The following is a 15,583-nucleotide window of genomic DNA, read 5'->3' as shown; positions in this document are numbered from 1 at the left end:
TTGTCAAGTTCATGTCTAATCTGAACATGAAGTGGCATATAGAGTAGCTGGTAACTGAAAACAGTGGGTAAACTTTTTATGAAGCAAAAAAAAATTATAAAGTACAAGCATTTGTATTCCCACTTAAGAGTAATCAGTACAATGTATAGCAGAAGGTTTTAACATAAATTCTGATCTTATACATGTCTTCTGGCTAACATGTGGAAGTAGAATAGTATGTCTAATTATGAGAACAATCATTTTTATGCTAAAGTGTAATGAGCAGCAAAGACCATGCATTGGGTGCACTAATGTTCCTTATGATTTGTTGTCATACACAAATATTTTTCATTTCCAGATTTCTTTCAAAATTAATAAATTACAGGCAGTAACTGCACCAAAATGTGGGTTGTACTGTTTGGAAAGCTGTTAGTTAGAATACAAAACATGGCAGCATAATCAATAAACATGAAAGAGTGCAAAAGGAGCAGTTTGCATTTGAAACATACAATGGTTGTCTTTGTATCAGGGAATTGAAAATATTGCAAACAGAGAAAATCATTGTTTTTAAAACATTTCCAATCAAACCACTAAGATTTGTTTGTACATCAGATATATGTTCTACTACTTATTTAATTTGTAGACAACAGAATCAACTCTAATATGCTTGGTTAATCCCAATTGTTTAAAGCATTTAATTTAGGTGCAACAAGTCCTCGGCCACCAGCTGACCAACTTGTACAAACCATGGTAATAAAGAGAAACATTGTGCCCACTTTGTATAATCCCATTTAACATGGATTCTGGTTTTTGGTCAAATGACCAGCAGAGGGAGATATAGAGACTGTTGACTGCTAAACTCCTACATTCCATTAGCATATGTTGCATTACTTTCCTGATTAATGCTGTCTTTGGCCTCTATCGGCAGGGAGTCGAACAGGTGATCCTCCACAATCAAACCACTTCGGCGCAAGAGTCTGCACTGTCCAAGCTGAGCTGGAAGGCGGTCCAGACAGTTTCCCTTTAACTCTAGATGTATCAGCTGCACCAGCTGGCCAATTTTCTCTGGTAGTGACGAGATACAATTTTGGCCCAAACACAATGTACGCAGCTTGGTGCATTTGAACAGGTGCTTTGGCACCACTTCCACCTTGTTTCCTGTGATGGCAAAGTGCTGGAGGTTCTGCAGGAATCCTACCTCTATTGGAATCACAACAACAGCATTGTAACTCAAGTCCAAATACCTTAGCTTAGGTAAACTAAACAAAGGTGCAGGCAAAGACTCTAGTTTGTTGTGAGAAAGATAAAGGGACTCAAGGTTCTTTACTTGACCTATGGACAGCGGAATGGTGATGATTTTGTTGTGCCAAAGTTTGAGGCAGGTCAGCCTTTTTAGGTGTTGGAAACTGATAACCTCCTCAATAGTGCGAATATTGTTGGATTTCAAGTCTAGCTCCTGCAGATTTGTCAAACTAAAAATGGCATGTGGTATCCTTTCCAGTTCACAATTATGCAACTCAAGATCAGCAAGATTCATCATCTTTTTCAAACTATTCAATACCAAGAGCTTAGTACCATCATTATGCACCACAAGTTTGATCAAATGTGGGGCTAAGTCTGTTATGTTTGTTGGGACCTTAGTAAGGTTGCTCTTCAGATGTAGCACTTTCAGATGCCTCAGGTCCCTGAGGGATTCCAAGCCAATCATTTTGTTATTTTCAGAGTTGAGGTGTCCTAATAAGTAGAGCTCCCTCAAGTTCTTCAACAAGTAAACCCATTGGGGTATCTCTGCAACATCTGTAAACTTGACATGAAGGCACCGTAGGTGATCACGGAGAAAACTGAATGCAGTCTGCTCAACTTTGGAAGGGCAGTGATATAAATGTAGTTCTTGAAGGTTGGTCATCTGGGAAATCTTTGCTGTTATCCGTGCTTCGGGGATTAGCTCAAGCTTCAATATTTCCAAGTCAGTGAGGTCAAACACTGCGTTGGGAACACCTGAGAGCATAAACAAATGGAGCTCTAACTTGTCTTGAGCGTTCCGTGTCACATGTTGTCGTAACTTCTCGAATGTCCACTCATGATTCAAGCTGATTTCTCGTAGTTTGTTTTCACTGACCTCTGAGAGAAAGACACCAAATCGTTTAGAGTATAACTGGTCATACTGGTCTACCATGTGCAAGAGGAATGCAAAGTCATTCTTTACATCTGGTATGTCACTAAAACTGCTCTCCTCTCTCACCTTCTCAAATGAGTACTCCTTCAGAGGGCGTCTGAATAACCAAAAAAGAGTGTGAATGCATACCAAGCCATAAACACAAATGATGGCTATGTAGCTAATGAGCAGCTTTTTTAACATGAATGCCATATTATGAGTACACTGAAATTTGGTGTAGCCAGTTAAATGTTTTACATCAGGTTTGCAATCATGCTCAAAATCAATGTATGCAACAAATGTTGTTGTGTAACACAAGATCAAAATGAACTTGACTGTCTTAATTATAGTTTGAGCGACGTACAGTTTGTAGATCAAGTCACTGTCCTCAACATGCACACGAAACTTCCTCACTTTTTCAAAAAGTGCCTTGGCTTGCTCACCATCTTTCTTATCCAATATGGTCATGCTTGGAACCTCAATAACAGGCTTTTCAGTAGAAAATTTAACACTGTTTTTTCCCAGCATTGGTGTGGATGGGCTTGGACTCCCCTCCTCACTGCTGGTGGATAAATGCTTCGGTAAGGAGAGTCCGCCTGTCATCCTTTGTTTATTCTCCTCCGAGTCTTCACAAGCCGTCTCAGACAATGCTTTAGTGGTCCATGGAGACTCAAAACATTTCCCCAAAATTGACACAAAATGCTCAATTTTTGAACTAGTCTTTGGATACTTGAACCAAAAGTTACTGCTGACCATGAGGACAATTGTGTGAATGAGAGCAAGATAGGGAAAGTATTTTGAATACCAGGGAAGAGCAATATGGTAGCACATCTGGTTGACAAAGACATACTGCTGATAGTCCATGTTAGTTTTCACCCCTGTTGGCTGAGGATGTATGGTAGCTTGCTGAGAGAAATGCAGTTGGTGGACAACTGTGTCGGGCTGGCCTTTGCCCGTTAAAGGCGCAGCTGCTAATGTCACTCTGTTTCCTCCTGTCCCAAAGCCAGAAGCTGTTTCTGGTGGCTTCTGTGTGGTGACAGACTCTTCCCATGAATTCAGAACAGGCAAGCAAACAACCTGGTCTTTGGTTAACTGCATCGTCCCAGCAAATATTGCCACCATAAGCATTACAATGCCCAAATAGTCCATGAACACATCCCACCATGGTTTCAGAATGCGATAGGTTGGTTGGATGTCGTTCAGTGAAGCAACTTCAGTGAGGGTGAACATTCCTATGGGAAAGAACAGAACACCACTGATGAGCATTTCAGTGACTGTTTTCAATAGCTAAGATTCTATATACCCACAATTGAGCTAAATATAGTTTTAGGCACTATTGCACAATTAAATCTGGGTTTACATAAAGAGTGTCTTCACCAGATTCTGTTTGCTTATGATATAGCCCATGCCTAAACACTGAACCATATGCATAAGCCTGATCTATACACACACACACACACACACACACACACACACACACCAACACAAAGCAGATAAGTGGTAAATATTAATATTCTTGTTATGCTAGTTTACATAAGTCCAATTTGCTTTAATATACTACTTTTTGAAAATTAAAATGACATACCTTTACAATATGTAATGATACATTTCGGTTTTCAAAATGCCTTCCTCTAATATCTACTGAATTTTGCACTTTTGGACTGCTTTTACAATATAGATTTATCATTTTATATACATGTATGTATTTTTATAATTAACTCTAATTGCTAAGTAATGTCTAAACATAGCAACCATTTGCCAGGACTTGGGTGTAGTCCACACCTAACGGTATGAAATGCATTAAGATAAACACATTTATAAAGGAGACAGTAGGGTGTTAAGGCTCAGCCCAGTATCAGTTTCCATGAGAGAGCTCTTCAGCTTGCAAATGCTTAACCAACTATATAACACTTGTTTGTATCATCAATCCGAAACTATTAAAAAAAAATAAATAAATAAAAATCCACACACACTCACACATTGCTTGCTGCAGTGGTGGACTGGCCAAAAATAATGTTTTCATGTATTATCAAATTTTGAGCCGTGTTGTGAAGCCTGAGACTTTCCCACCTCCAGAGATAAGATCAAATTCAAAGAAGAACACAATTTCAAAATGGCAAAAATAAATAAATAAATAAAATAATAAAAAAAAATACAAGTGTCTAGTACATTAGTAAAGCATTTGTTATAGGAACAAAATAAATCTTTTTATAGTTCTTCTTATTGGATTAGAAATGCTCATTATTTAAATACATTACCTTTGTTCATTAGCCTCTTTTGCATCAAGACAAAAATTATTTGCAAGTAGACTTAATATTTTGGTGTTTTTGTTTATGAAAACTGTTTTCAGTGTACTGACAGCAGGATCTATGATTAACTCAAATAAAGAGCACAAACAGCAATATACTTATAGCACTATTCAAAATAGTACTGCAATCATAAATATGTTTTAAATGTAATTCTATGCAATATTCTACCAAGATCCAAATTTGTACAGAATCACTAATTTGTACCTAGACACAGTACTTGGAACATACAGTAAAGATCCTCTCCCATTTCAGTCTTTTAGTTCATTCTTGGAAATTTTTCTTTTAGCTGAAGGCCAACATTCTAGTGTTCTAATCTCCTTCTAGTTGATGTTGGAATGGTACTGTATGCAAGTCTTTTAGATCAATATGTTTTGCCATCCTGTTTCAAACATGTAATAATAAATAATTTAATCTGATTAGAAAAATGCACTCAGCTCCACCTATTCCATAGCGCCTTTTTAGTTAAAAATGGCAAATAAACCTGGAAACAGTAACTACTCATAAGATACACACAATGTGGCAATTTGTAGGAGTTTAATCATTCAGTGGAAAAGAGGCTATGGGTTGTACAATTACTTCCTGGGCTACAACTCTCCCAGTACAAATAGTGTAAGGAATAGCTGCAGGAAACAGTAAGCAGTTGAGGTCCTGCATATTTTCCACTCTCAGATCTAAAGTGCATGTCAAGACCTGAATCACCTACAGCAGCCACGTTCTTTTCCCCTCACTGAACTAACCATTCAAGACATTACTTTGTTATTTGCCTTTCCTTTGTAAGGTCTTATCCTCTTTTGTACAGTGCATTAAGGTGGCCTTGATGTCTAGACAGCTGGACACAGAGCAGTTAAAGATGAGAATGGGATTTGCATGTCTGAATGATATACTCAAATAAGCTTCTGCAACCTATAAACCAGAAGAAAATGCAACATGTGCTTGCAGAATAATTTATTCTGTGTTAGAACAGGAGTAAACAGTCCTACAAGTGTTCATTAACTAGTGCATAATTAAATAAAATTATATTGATTACTGCACAAAAAGACAACGAAGAAAGAAAAAACAACCAACCAGTACAACAAACAGAATCACCATCTGCATAGAATTATCCCATTAATGTAGGATTTGTTTACAGAGTAAGAGGGACATGAAGTCTCTTCACCGGGACAATCTGACAGACATTCATGCTTTAAAAACTTATTTTGGGAGAAAAATCCCCCGTTCTCTGATCAAAGAAAAAATAAATAAATAAAGACTCTTCGTGAAAATGACTTAACGTCTATGTCTTTAAAGAGTCGTCATCTCAGTTAGCAGCCTACTGTTAAAAGTCAAAACTTTTGAAGTTTCTGTAATAAAATAAGATGCCTGCCATTAAAAAACTTGAAAGAAATATAGCTCACAACAACCAGACAGACAGTACGTAATAGTGACACATACTGTTGCATTGTGACAATAGCGATTTTAGACACCCAACTTAATTATCTCACTCTTTACACATTAGACTGGCTCATTATCAGTCTCTTTTACTGGCGCTAAACTTATTTAATACTCAAAAAGGCACCAAATATCCAAGATGCCTAGTTAGAAATACATGTTATAGACAAAACATGGTTTAAATATTTTACCATACAGTATAGCACTGCAGTAAAAAGCCTCATGTTAAATAAACAAGGCCTAGAACATGTAACATAATAGGGACATACTGTAAAATACAATCACATTATGACCAAGTAACTGCTTAAATTTACTATAGTGCTATTGTATTATATGCTGTTATACTGATACTTAATGCAGATATGATGAGGTCTCCTAACAAGGATGATCAAGATGATTGGATATAAATAGGGCTTATTCCTTATATAGTAGGCGCATTTATTCAGTGTATTCTAAAGCAAACGATATATTAAACAGCCCAAAAGGGGCTTTCTAAAAATAGTGGAATCAGAACTAATTGGCACTGGAGCTAGCCAAGAATGTAGAAATTATATATATATATATATATATTTGCACAGGATATGAGACTACTCTACAGATACTTGCTGATATTTTAAATGAAGGTTTAGTCCTCAAAATTCCAAAGTATCGATGCATGAAAGGCACAGATCCATTAATGCTAATGTGAACTTTAACATGTAAGACTCTAGTTGGTCTGGTATAATATAACCACATGCAACTGTTTTCATTTAAGTTGTACACTTTTAGAACACGGCCTCCTAAATAAGTGTCCTCGGATGACCAGATATTACAAGAGCAGAAACAGACCGATCCGAATGAGCATGCAAGTTAAGATCTCATGAATTGTTCTTTCTTACTCAGACTTGCTAGCTTCTAAAAAATTCCTAGTTTGCATAGGAGCAATGTTGCTCTCAAAACTATTCAAAACCTCTAACTGAATTGACTCATTTGTCACACAATTTGGTCTAAAACATAAAAATGAGGCAGGACAGAAGAGTGAAAACAAAAGCTCTTCTGATTTACTCTGCAAAGCTTCACAACACTGAGTAATGGAACCACTCAGCTACCATTGAGTCAAATTATTAATAACCATATTAACCGCCGTTTACAGATCCGTCTTGAATGCGACGTGTTTATTGTATTTGTATTATTTTTCATACTCTACCATAATGTATGCTCTATACAAATAGAACTTCATTTATGATTGAAGAGCAAAATGCACTTCAGATGCTGCCGATCAGAAAAAAAATTAAAAAGAGATGGATATCATTTATTCTCTTAAATGTCAGTCATGGTGCCCCATCTATAATCAGGTCACATGCCACACTCTCAATAAAATAAATCAAAAGTATGACATTCCCCATCATGCAGCATGGCTTGATCTTTGTCAGGATATGTGCTTCTGAAAAATGATTCTAAAAGGAGAAGTTAGGAAATATTATTTACAGGAGAGGTAAAAATATGTACAAAAAACTTCTGAGTGTGTGGATACAGTTTCTCAATGCAGTAACTACTAAGGATTTCAAGCCACAATTTACAATATTCTTACAGATACTATATGATCTGTAATCAGTGCAAAAGCTCTTTATGCCATTTGTTCTACTTTTATTGGGCTGTCAAACAGTGAACAGGTCTATGTGATCACCTTCTCTAAGGAGAATACATGACAGGATCTCTATATCGATGCAGATCTAGGCTACGACTGATAATCAGTAAATGAATCTAATCTTACCAGTTCACATGTTCAGAGCTTACAGTGAGAACTGAAGATCAACACAGGAAATCTCATCATCTGTGACAACATTATGCAATAGCTTTAACTGCTTCATTGTGTTGGGCACTCTAATGTTGTAGCCACATGTGTGTGTGCAACCGTGGAGCCTTGTTTAACCCCTTGGTTTTCTCTCTCTTATCTAGGTCACTGGCTGTACCAGATGTACTGATTTGTGGAGTCTTTCATGGAGCCTTTAAAGTGGCACAAGTGGTAACCAATCACAGCTGTTCAAGTATGTGCAAGCTGATTAAATCATTGTGGGGAACACCATAAGCAGACATGTGAAGAGCTCAAGCAGAGGAACACGATGTGATTGGAGAGTTTTCAAATCAATCTAGCAGTGTCTACAGGTCAATGTGTTGTTTGATAACAATGACTGGGATGGTGAAAGAAAATCCCTGAAAGTGTGCATGATGATTCTGCTACCTTTTTAAAATAAAATCCTATTGGATAATTGCATCATGCAGTCACAACAAGTGAAAAAATCCATTTATTCACTCATTCAAGTAGACTGTATATATGTCCTAAAACTGACAGACTGTCTAAAGTCACTTAAGGTAGTCATATGTCATAATATAAAACTTAATTTATTGTTATTTCAATCTTTATACTCCATCACAACGTATCATATCAAGCAGGGTCCAGCTGAAAACTATTAAGTGCTGTTGCATGCTACTTGTAAAACCCTGACTATATTTGTGTTTGTTTGTGTAGTATTACTTGTCTGAGTGACGACTAAATAATTGTAATAAAGCACAAGTAGCCTAAAACAAGGCAGTACAGAATGTTTCATTAGAATAAGCCTCTTGAAGGCATGCAGGTGTTCAGTATCAGGTTTCATACCCACCTCATAGAGCTTCTGAGAATTCTGGGATTTCATAGGAAAAATGAACAGAATCAATAAAAACCGGTTAATCATATATAAAAACAGATTACTTACTGCATCCTAAATCGTATCCTGCTTATGACCCACCATCCACTATCTCATTTCCATCTTGGCGTACTGACAATACTGCGCAACGCAAAGCACAGCCTTGTCCTTTACAGTCCTCATTATAAGGGTGGGGATATGACTGGAAAACAAATGGACGTTTCTTCCCTAGTAAAGAAAATGACAATAGAACCATTTATGTGTCGTACACGAACACCTTGCCCTGTCCTCTGTCTTCTCCTACATGCAGTAGTCGGTACTAACCAGTCTGCACCAGTTTGTTGACGCCTCCGCTTCTCCTTCCTCCAACCTCGGGTTGAATTAAAAAAAACAAAACAAAACAAAACACACCTCAATCCAACGTGGCCATTTTTAACAAGCTACAATCATCCATAGCCACGCGAGCACGGAACATGTAGAGAAAAGAAAGAGCAGGTCTTTAGTATCAACAAGAAATAAATGAAACAATTATGGTTACATACAGGAAGTCTATCAGGGGAGGTGCTTAAGTTTACAAAATCCGGGATGAAGTCCAAACGGCACCTTGTTGGAGATGGAGTGCGCTAGGAAGGGTTAGGAATCTTTTATTTCATGCGCTATGGAGTGCGCTTGTGTAGGGATTAAGGAGTTATTTGGAATTCAGCCCCGGCACTTATAAAAATTAATCTATGAATCTATGAAATTGAATCGAAATATTTCATGGTTTATGTCAAGCTTTTTATTTACGACTAGATATTATTTACATGTTTTGTTTGTTGACTGGTTTTAATATTGAGTGTGACGCTAAAAAACGATAACCCTAAAAATGAGGTACGTCTGATACAAAATGACTCATTAATTATTAATAAATGAATGGAAAATATAGCAAGGTAACTATTTTTTTAATTAATTAATTATTATTATTAATTTTTTTGCATTTTTTTTACAAAATAATTTTTATAAACAGATACATCTAAGGAACAACATCGGATTTATGATTTATGTCTTGTTGAGATTGTATCACATCAGAAACCGCACATTTAAGTATAAACCGATAATATTATCTTTCGCTTATGGCAACAATTACGCATGCATAATGATAAAAGTGGAGTTGAAGGAATAAACTTAATGATTACTCACGAGCAAGCGAAGAGGAGTACAGCACGAGCTCAGAAACCGTTCCTAGGAGGTGTCCTGTCCATAACAGGTGACTTTTACACGTTTTTACCAGGACTGTGAATACTGGCTCCTTTGTTCTGCATCATCTGGAACACTGAAACCTCTAATCCAGAAAGAAAAAAAAGAAGAAAGAAAAGAAGAAGAAAGCAAAGGATACTAAGTAAGTGAAAGCAAGTAGTTGATTTAGTTTCAAAATAAATAAATAACACATTGAGACTTTTGCCATGAATGACTTTTTCTCAGAATAGAAAAAAATAGATTATAACTTACTTCTTATAATTAAGTTTTTGGATCATGGTCACAGAAACTACTTATTTATGTGTTTAAATTGGTCAAACCAACCATTTATTTATTCACAAAGCACAAATTTTAGTTTCAGACAAAAAAAGTAAAACAAAATAAATAAATAAGAAAAGCACAGCAGCGTATGGATTCCTGCGGCAGCTGAAGAAGTTTAACCTACCAAAGGCTATGATGGTGCACTTCTACACCTCCATTGCTGAGTCTATACTCACCTCCTTCATCACCATTTGGTACTCTGCTGCCACTGGCAAAGGCAAGAGCAGGATGCAGAGTGTCTTTTGCTTTGCCGAGAAGGTGATCGGCAGCAATCCACCTCTTCAGGATCTGTACACTTCCAGGACCCTTAAGCGGGCAGTTAAGATTGTGGCTGACCCTCTCATCCTGGACACAGTCTCTTTGAGGCACTCCCCTCTGGCAGAAGCCTGCGGTCTATAAAGTCTAAAACTTCATGCCACCAAAACAGTTTCTTTCCATCCGCAACTGGCCTAATCAACAACATCCATGACCCGGCATGGTCTGTTATTCGCCACTTTAACATTAATAAACGACCCCACCACTGCTCAGACACATTAGGTTAATGATTGCAAACCTTACTGTTCTAATGCACCTTCCTTTCTCACACTGGTCCACTATTGTATATCCTGCACTAATGTAAAGTTAGTTTTTTCTTTCAGTTATAATATATGAAACATTTCTAATTGTATATTTACACTGACCACTTTGCGCATCCTGCATTAGTGTACAATTCATGTCTCTATTTTGCTTACATCCAATTGCTTTATGTTTATAATTATTATTATTATTATTATTATTATTATTATTATTAAGAGTCATATTTGTTTCTTATATTTCTGCTTCTTCTTTATTATTACTATGCACCAACACACCAAGAAAGATTCCTGTACATGTTGATTCATCAGCAGGACCAGTAGAGTTTAGTAAATGGTTGTTGAGGAAATAAGGATGATTAGTGGTTGGTCACTGAGATCAGTGGTGACCAGCGAATTGGTTATTGTGACCAGTATTGATCAGTGGCTGGTTGTTGGGAAACAATTCATCTATTGCAGCTCATCTGTTGTTCATACCAGCAAAGGTAAATGAAAACCCACTTTAAATGAGTTTCTAGTAATATTTACTTTAGAACAATCAATATAAGCACATGAGGTTAAATCTATAATACTTACCATACAGTTCACTGTTTTGAGAAAATAAATATTTGAATTTCATGGACACTCATGTTAACCAGGCATCTTTTTGTTAAAAAACATGTGCTTTCTCGGAGGCGTCCATGCTTCTCCCCACTATGTAATTTGAATCCACCAAGTTCATCAGACTTCCTAATTCCAAGCTGAATGCAACATTACACCATCCTTTTTGCTGTGTTCTCTGGTGGAGAGGGACATCATTACTCTCTCCCCTGTCAGTCATCAGGACACTAATCATGAGTGCCTGTAAACTCACTGGTGTGGAAGAAGGCAGTTAGACATTTCATCTGCGCTGTGACGCAGCATGAGATGGGAGATAAGACTCAGCAGACGTCCTTTTCCTGGGTGACTTACAGAAGTGGAAAGTTATCTGTCCTTGTCTTGGAGGAAGCACATGTTTGCCATGGTTGTTGTGTGATAGGGGAGTTAGCAAGTGGTTCGGAATTAGCAGATGATGAAATTGGGGATAAAGTCCAAAACAAATAAAATATGTTGCAAGAATATATCAGTAATAATTTTAAAGAACATAAGACCTTACTTATCAGTATGTTGGTGTATGTTACCTGGCATAATTATACCGTGCCAGGGTTTAAGTCCTGTTAGGTACTTCAAACCATTGTTCTGCATGGCTTCAAAACTGCATCCATGTATAAATACAGCATCCTGATATTAGCATATCTTATGCTAATTGTAAAAACAGGTCACAAATTAACCATTTTATTCTTTATCAGGCTACACCCTCCACAATGAGATCTCACACCCATTAACTGTATGTCTTAGCATCATTAGCCATCCTAAATATCACTTTGTATGGTGTGTATGTGTGAAATAACCTTTTTTTTTTATTATACTCACATATAATATTCAATAGGTGTAGAATTCTAGCTAAAACTGACTGTCTGGGATAGTGTCATATGAGCTGTAAATAAATACACCTGTTCCAGATCATACCTAAACAAACACCATCATAGAGATCAAGGAGTTGGTTGTGAGTTTTTAAATCAAGGACATTGTTTTGTGGTTTTACAAAACAATGTCCTTAAGCCTCATAAAAGGTTCACCTGCAGGTTTTGTGAATGTGCATCTCAACCTTTACAAACATGTCCATATAACATGTACATATATATTATAGTTTAGAGCTAGTCAGCTTTTGTACAGTTTTGTGACCATATGCTCAGGAACTCCGAGAACACAAGGAACACAATAAAACAAGGATATTAAACTCGTTGTCTCAGAGTTGTACAGAATTCAATTCAATTCAAGTTTATTTGTATGGTGCTTTTTACAATTGACATTGTCTCAAAGCAGCTTTACAGAACATAAACATAGAACAAAAGGTTAATACAAAGAATAATATAAAGATTAATAGAATACAAAATTCAAGATTAATATTAGATATATTTAAATGTGTATGTATTTATCCCCAATGAGCAAGTCTGAGGCGACCCAGGCAGCAGTGGCAAGGAAAAACTCCCTTAGATGGTAAAGGAAGAAACCTTGAGAGGAACCACACTCAAAGGGGAACCCATTCTCATATGGGTGACACTGGAGGGTGTGATTATAAATATACAGACGATTGCAAAAGATCACATGGAGTTCATATCTCCTCTATAGTATCGCAGAGTCCAACTTGAGCTGGTAGATCTCTAGATATCTCAGGATTCTCAGAGTCGGCCTCAACTCAGTGGAGGTCCAAAATCTTCATCGCATGGAAGACGATTGATACAATTTCTGGATGCCTCGGGATGGGTAAAAAGAGAGAAGCAGTGGAGAGGGATAAACATAGCTGCTGTTCATAATATTTTCAAGTCTGCTGTAATAGTGCACAATATTATGAGATGTATTATGTGTACGCCTGACTAAAAAGCTGAGTTTTTAATCTACATTTAAACTTGGAAAGTGTGTCTGAGCCCCGAACACTATCAGGAAGACAATTCCAAAGTTTGGGAGCTAAATAAGAAAATGCTCTACCCCCTTTAGTAGACTTACTGTAGATATTCTGGGAACCACCAGAAGTTTAGAATTAATTCTAAACTTAACAGGTAACCAGGGTAGAGATGATAAAATTGGGGTTATATGATCATACTTTCTTGTCCTAGTGAGAAATCTGGCAGCTGCATTTTGGACTAACTGTAGCCTATTTATTAAACATGCAGAACAACCACCTTAATGCATTACAATAGTCCAGTCTAGAGGTCATGAATGCATGAACTAGCTTCTCAGCATCAGATAAAGACAGGATGTTTCTCAGCTTGGCAATATTTCTAAAGTGGAAGAAGGCTGTTTTTGTAGTATGGGCGATATGATTTTCAAAAGACAAGTTTCTGTCTAATTTAACACCCAGGTCTTTCACCGTCATGCTAACAGTAACAGAACATCCCTCTAAATGGAAGTTGAATTGTGAGAGTTTCTGTGTACTTGATTTTTGGACCAATATATAGTATTTCTGTCTTATCGGAGTTTAACAACAGAAAGTTGCAGCTCATCCAATCTTTTATCTCTCTAACGCACTGGGTTAATTTTGACAATTTAGCTATTTCATTTGGTTTTGATGAGATATATAACTGTGTACAGTCAGCATAACAGTGGAAACGAATCCCATGTCTTCTAATGATGTTCCCTAATGGAAGAATGTATATAGAGAAAAGCAGAGGTCCTAGGACTAATCCTTGTCTACAAAATGGTATTGATCAGACAGGTAGGAGCTAAACCAACTTAAACCCTGTCCATGAATACCTGTGTAATTTTGTAAGCAATCTAGGAGAATGTTGTGATCTATAGTGTCGAATGCAGCACTAAGGTCAAGTAGAACTAATACTGCAAGGAGAACACATACTGACGATGTGGATCACACATTCCAGCTCCAAATCTGCTGTGCTCAAAAACTCCAAGCACACACACAGACATCTCGGCTTATACTGTTTAAATAGGCAGGTTTGAGCCAGTTCTAACCAGACGAAATACAAATGAGATAGTGGTCTGGACCTGTTGAGGAAATGGGTGCATGTGCGTGTGTTCTCAAATGCAACACAAAGGATCTTTGGCAATAGCAACAAGGAGTCTCTGTTCAAGTACACAACATGCGTTCAGAGAACAGACTTTCAACTTTTCATTGACTCTGCTCCTTGTACATTATGAACAATGCTGTGTGTTGAGACCTTGAATTTTCCTACAACTCAATTGTATACAGATCCATTATTCAAAATGAACGATTTCTACTAGTAATCTAGATTCAAAGTGTTTTTTAGTTAAAAAAAATATGCCAATGATAATCAAGTCTTTAAAAAGCAGTTCATACATAATAAGTGTTGATATTTTTACAGTGATAAGCTTTCCTCATGTACAAACAGTGATAACTATCTGAAGGTAAACAAATAGAAGACAAGTACAGTGTAATAAACATGCCATGAGTTTAACTGATACACTTGTCTTTGTGCTTAGTTTTTGTGGGTGGGTGGTTTAAGGTTTAAGTGCAGCATAACTGTTCCCCTGCATGTTTGTGCAATCACATGAGCCCAGGACTAAATTGTTTAACCTTCAGACAGAGTGACAAAGACTTCTCCCACAGAAGGCTGAATGAAATCCTCAGGTTCACTGGCCATGCTTGAAGAGAATGGCAGTGTTTATTCAAGTGCTGAGTCATTAACTAGTACACCAGATGAAGTCCTTTGCTTTAACTACACTCAGCCAGAGGCAATCATATTCTGCACACAAAAACATGAAATCTCTAGCAGATTGAGAAATGAGGCTGTACCCTTTCATCATTAAAACCCTCTTTCCAAAGAAGGTAAGAAGGCACAGAAGGTGTGCATTGGCAGCATGATAAGCACACTGCACCAGCATGTAATAATTTGGCATTACACTATCAGGAACTATACAAGCACATTTTTTATTCCCTAAGGCGCAAAACCAAAAAACTAAACAAATGTAGTCTGCATTCAATTTCTAACATAACTGGAAGTGTGGTAAGGAAAAATGGGAAAAAGCTAGGAAAAATGTCTTATCAGGAAATTCCCCCCGATTATTGTCACAATATGCACTCTTTTATCAAAATAACAGCAGTGTTTTGTTTTTCTTTTCACCTTTAAACCCTCCAAGATGTGAGAGAAGGGTCTTAAAACATTTCTCAGTACAAAGTCTTTCCAGAATCTGTTGTCTTTGCTTGTGGCTTCTTCTCTATACTTTGTTTCATTGCCTTTTTTAAATTTTTAACTTGAATCAAATTCTTTGGGTAGCTTTACATAAGCTCCTTACAATACATTCATATAATAATTCTCCATATTGCTCCATTCCTAAAGTTCCACTGTTATACTTCCAGTA

The 15,583-nt window shown here is 36.9% G+C and overlaps 1 protein-coding gene and 1 long non-coding RNA gene across 5 annotated transcripts; one reads left to right on the top strand and one right to left on the bottom strand.

Annotated features, from left to right (window-relative positions):
* Nucleotides 1-59: 59 nt before the first annotated feature.
* Nucleotides 60-10,596, bottom strand: lrrc8db (leucine rich repeat containing 8 VRAC subunit Db). 4 transcript variants are annotated; one of them, XM_047813665.1, is made up of 5 exons: nucleotides 10,271-10,596; nucleotides 9,717-9,858; nucleotides 8,862-8,977; nucleotides 8,607-8,765; nucleotides 60-3,366 (listed from the first exon to the last, which is right to left on the bottom strand). In XM_047813665.1, exon 5 carries the CDS (start codon nucleotides 3,362-3,364, stop codon nucleotides 842-844), a length of 2,523 nt encoding a protein of 840 aa, XP_047669621.1. In that variant the 5' UTR covers nucleotides 3,365-3,366; nucleotides 8,607-8,765; nucleotides 8,862-8,977; nucleotides 9,717-9,858; nucleotides 10,271-10,596; the 3' UTR covers nucleotides 60-841. The 4 variants fall into 4 exon arrangements, with proteins under 4 accessions (XP_047669621.1, XP_047669622.1, XP_027002762.2 ...); XM_047813666.1 differs by lacking the exon at nucleotides 10,271-10,596 and having other exon boundaries at nucleotides 8,862-8,907; nucleotides 9,717-9,877; XM_027146961.2 differs by lacking the exons at nucleotides 9,717-9,858; nucleotides 10,271-10,596 and having other exon boundaries at nucleotides 8,862-9,388.
* LOC125141211 lies at nucleotides 9,773-11,766 on the top strand. Its single transcript, XR_007140573.1, has 2 exons — nucleotides 9,773-9,915; nucleotides 10,129-11,766. It is a non-coding gene; the product is annotated as an uncharacterized LOC125141211 (long non-coding RNA).
* The last annotated feature ends 3,817 nt before the right edge of the window (nucleotides 11,767-15,583 follow it).

This window comes from Tachysurus fulvidraco, chromosome 5 (genome assembly GCF_022655615.1).
Source record: "Tachysurus fulvidraco isolate hzauxx_2018 chromosome 5, HZAU_PFXX_2.0, whole genome shotgun sequence".
Lineage (NCBI taxonomy): Eukaryota > Metazoa > Chordata > Actinopteri > Siluriformes > Bagridae > Tachysurus > Tachysurus fulvidraco.
This window is presented reverse-complemented; position numbering and strand designations above follow the sequence as displayed.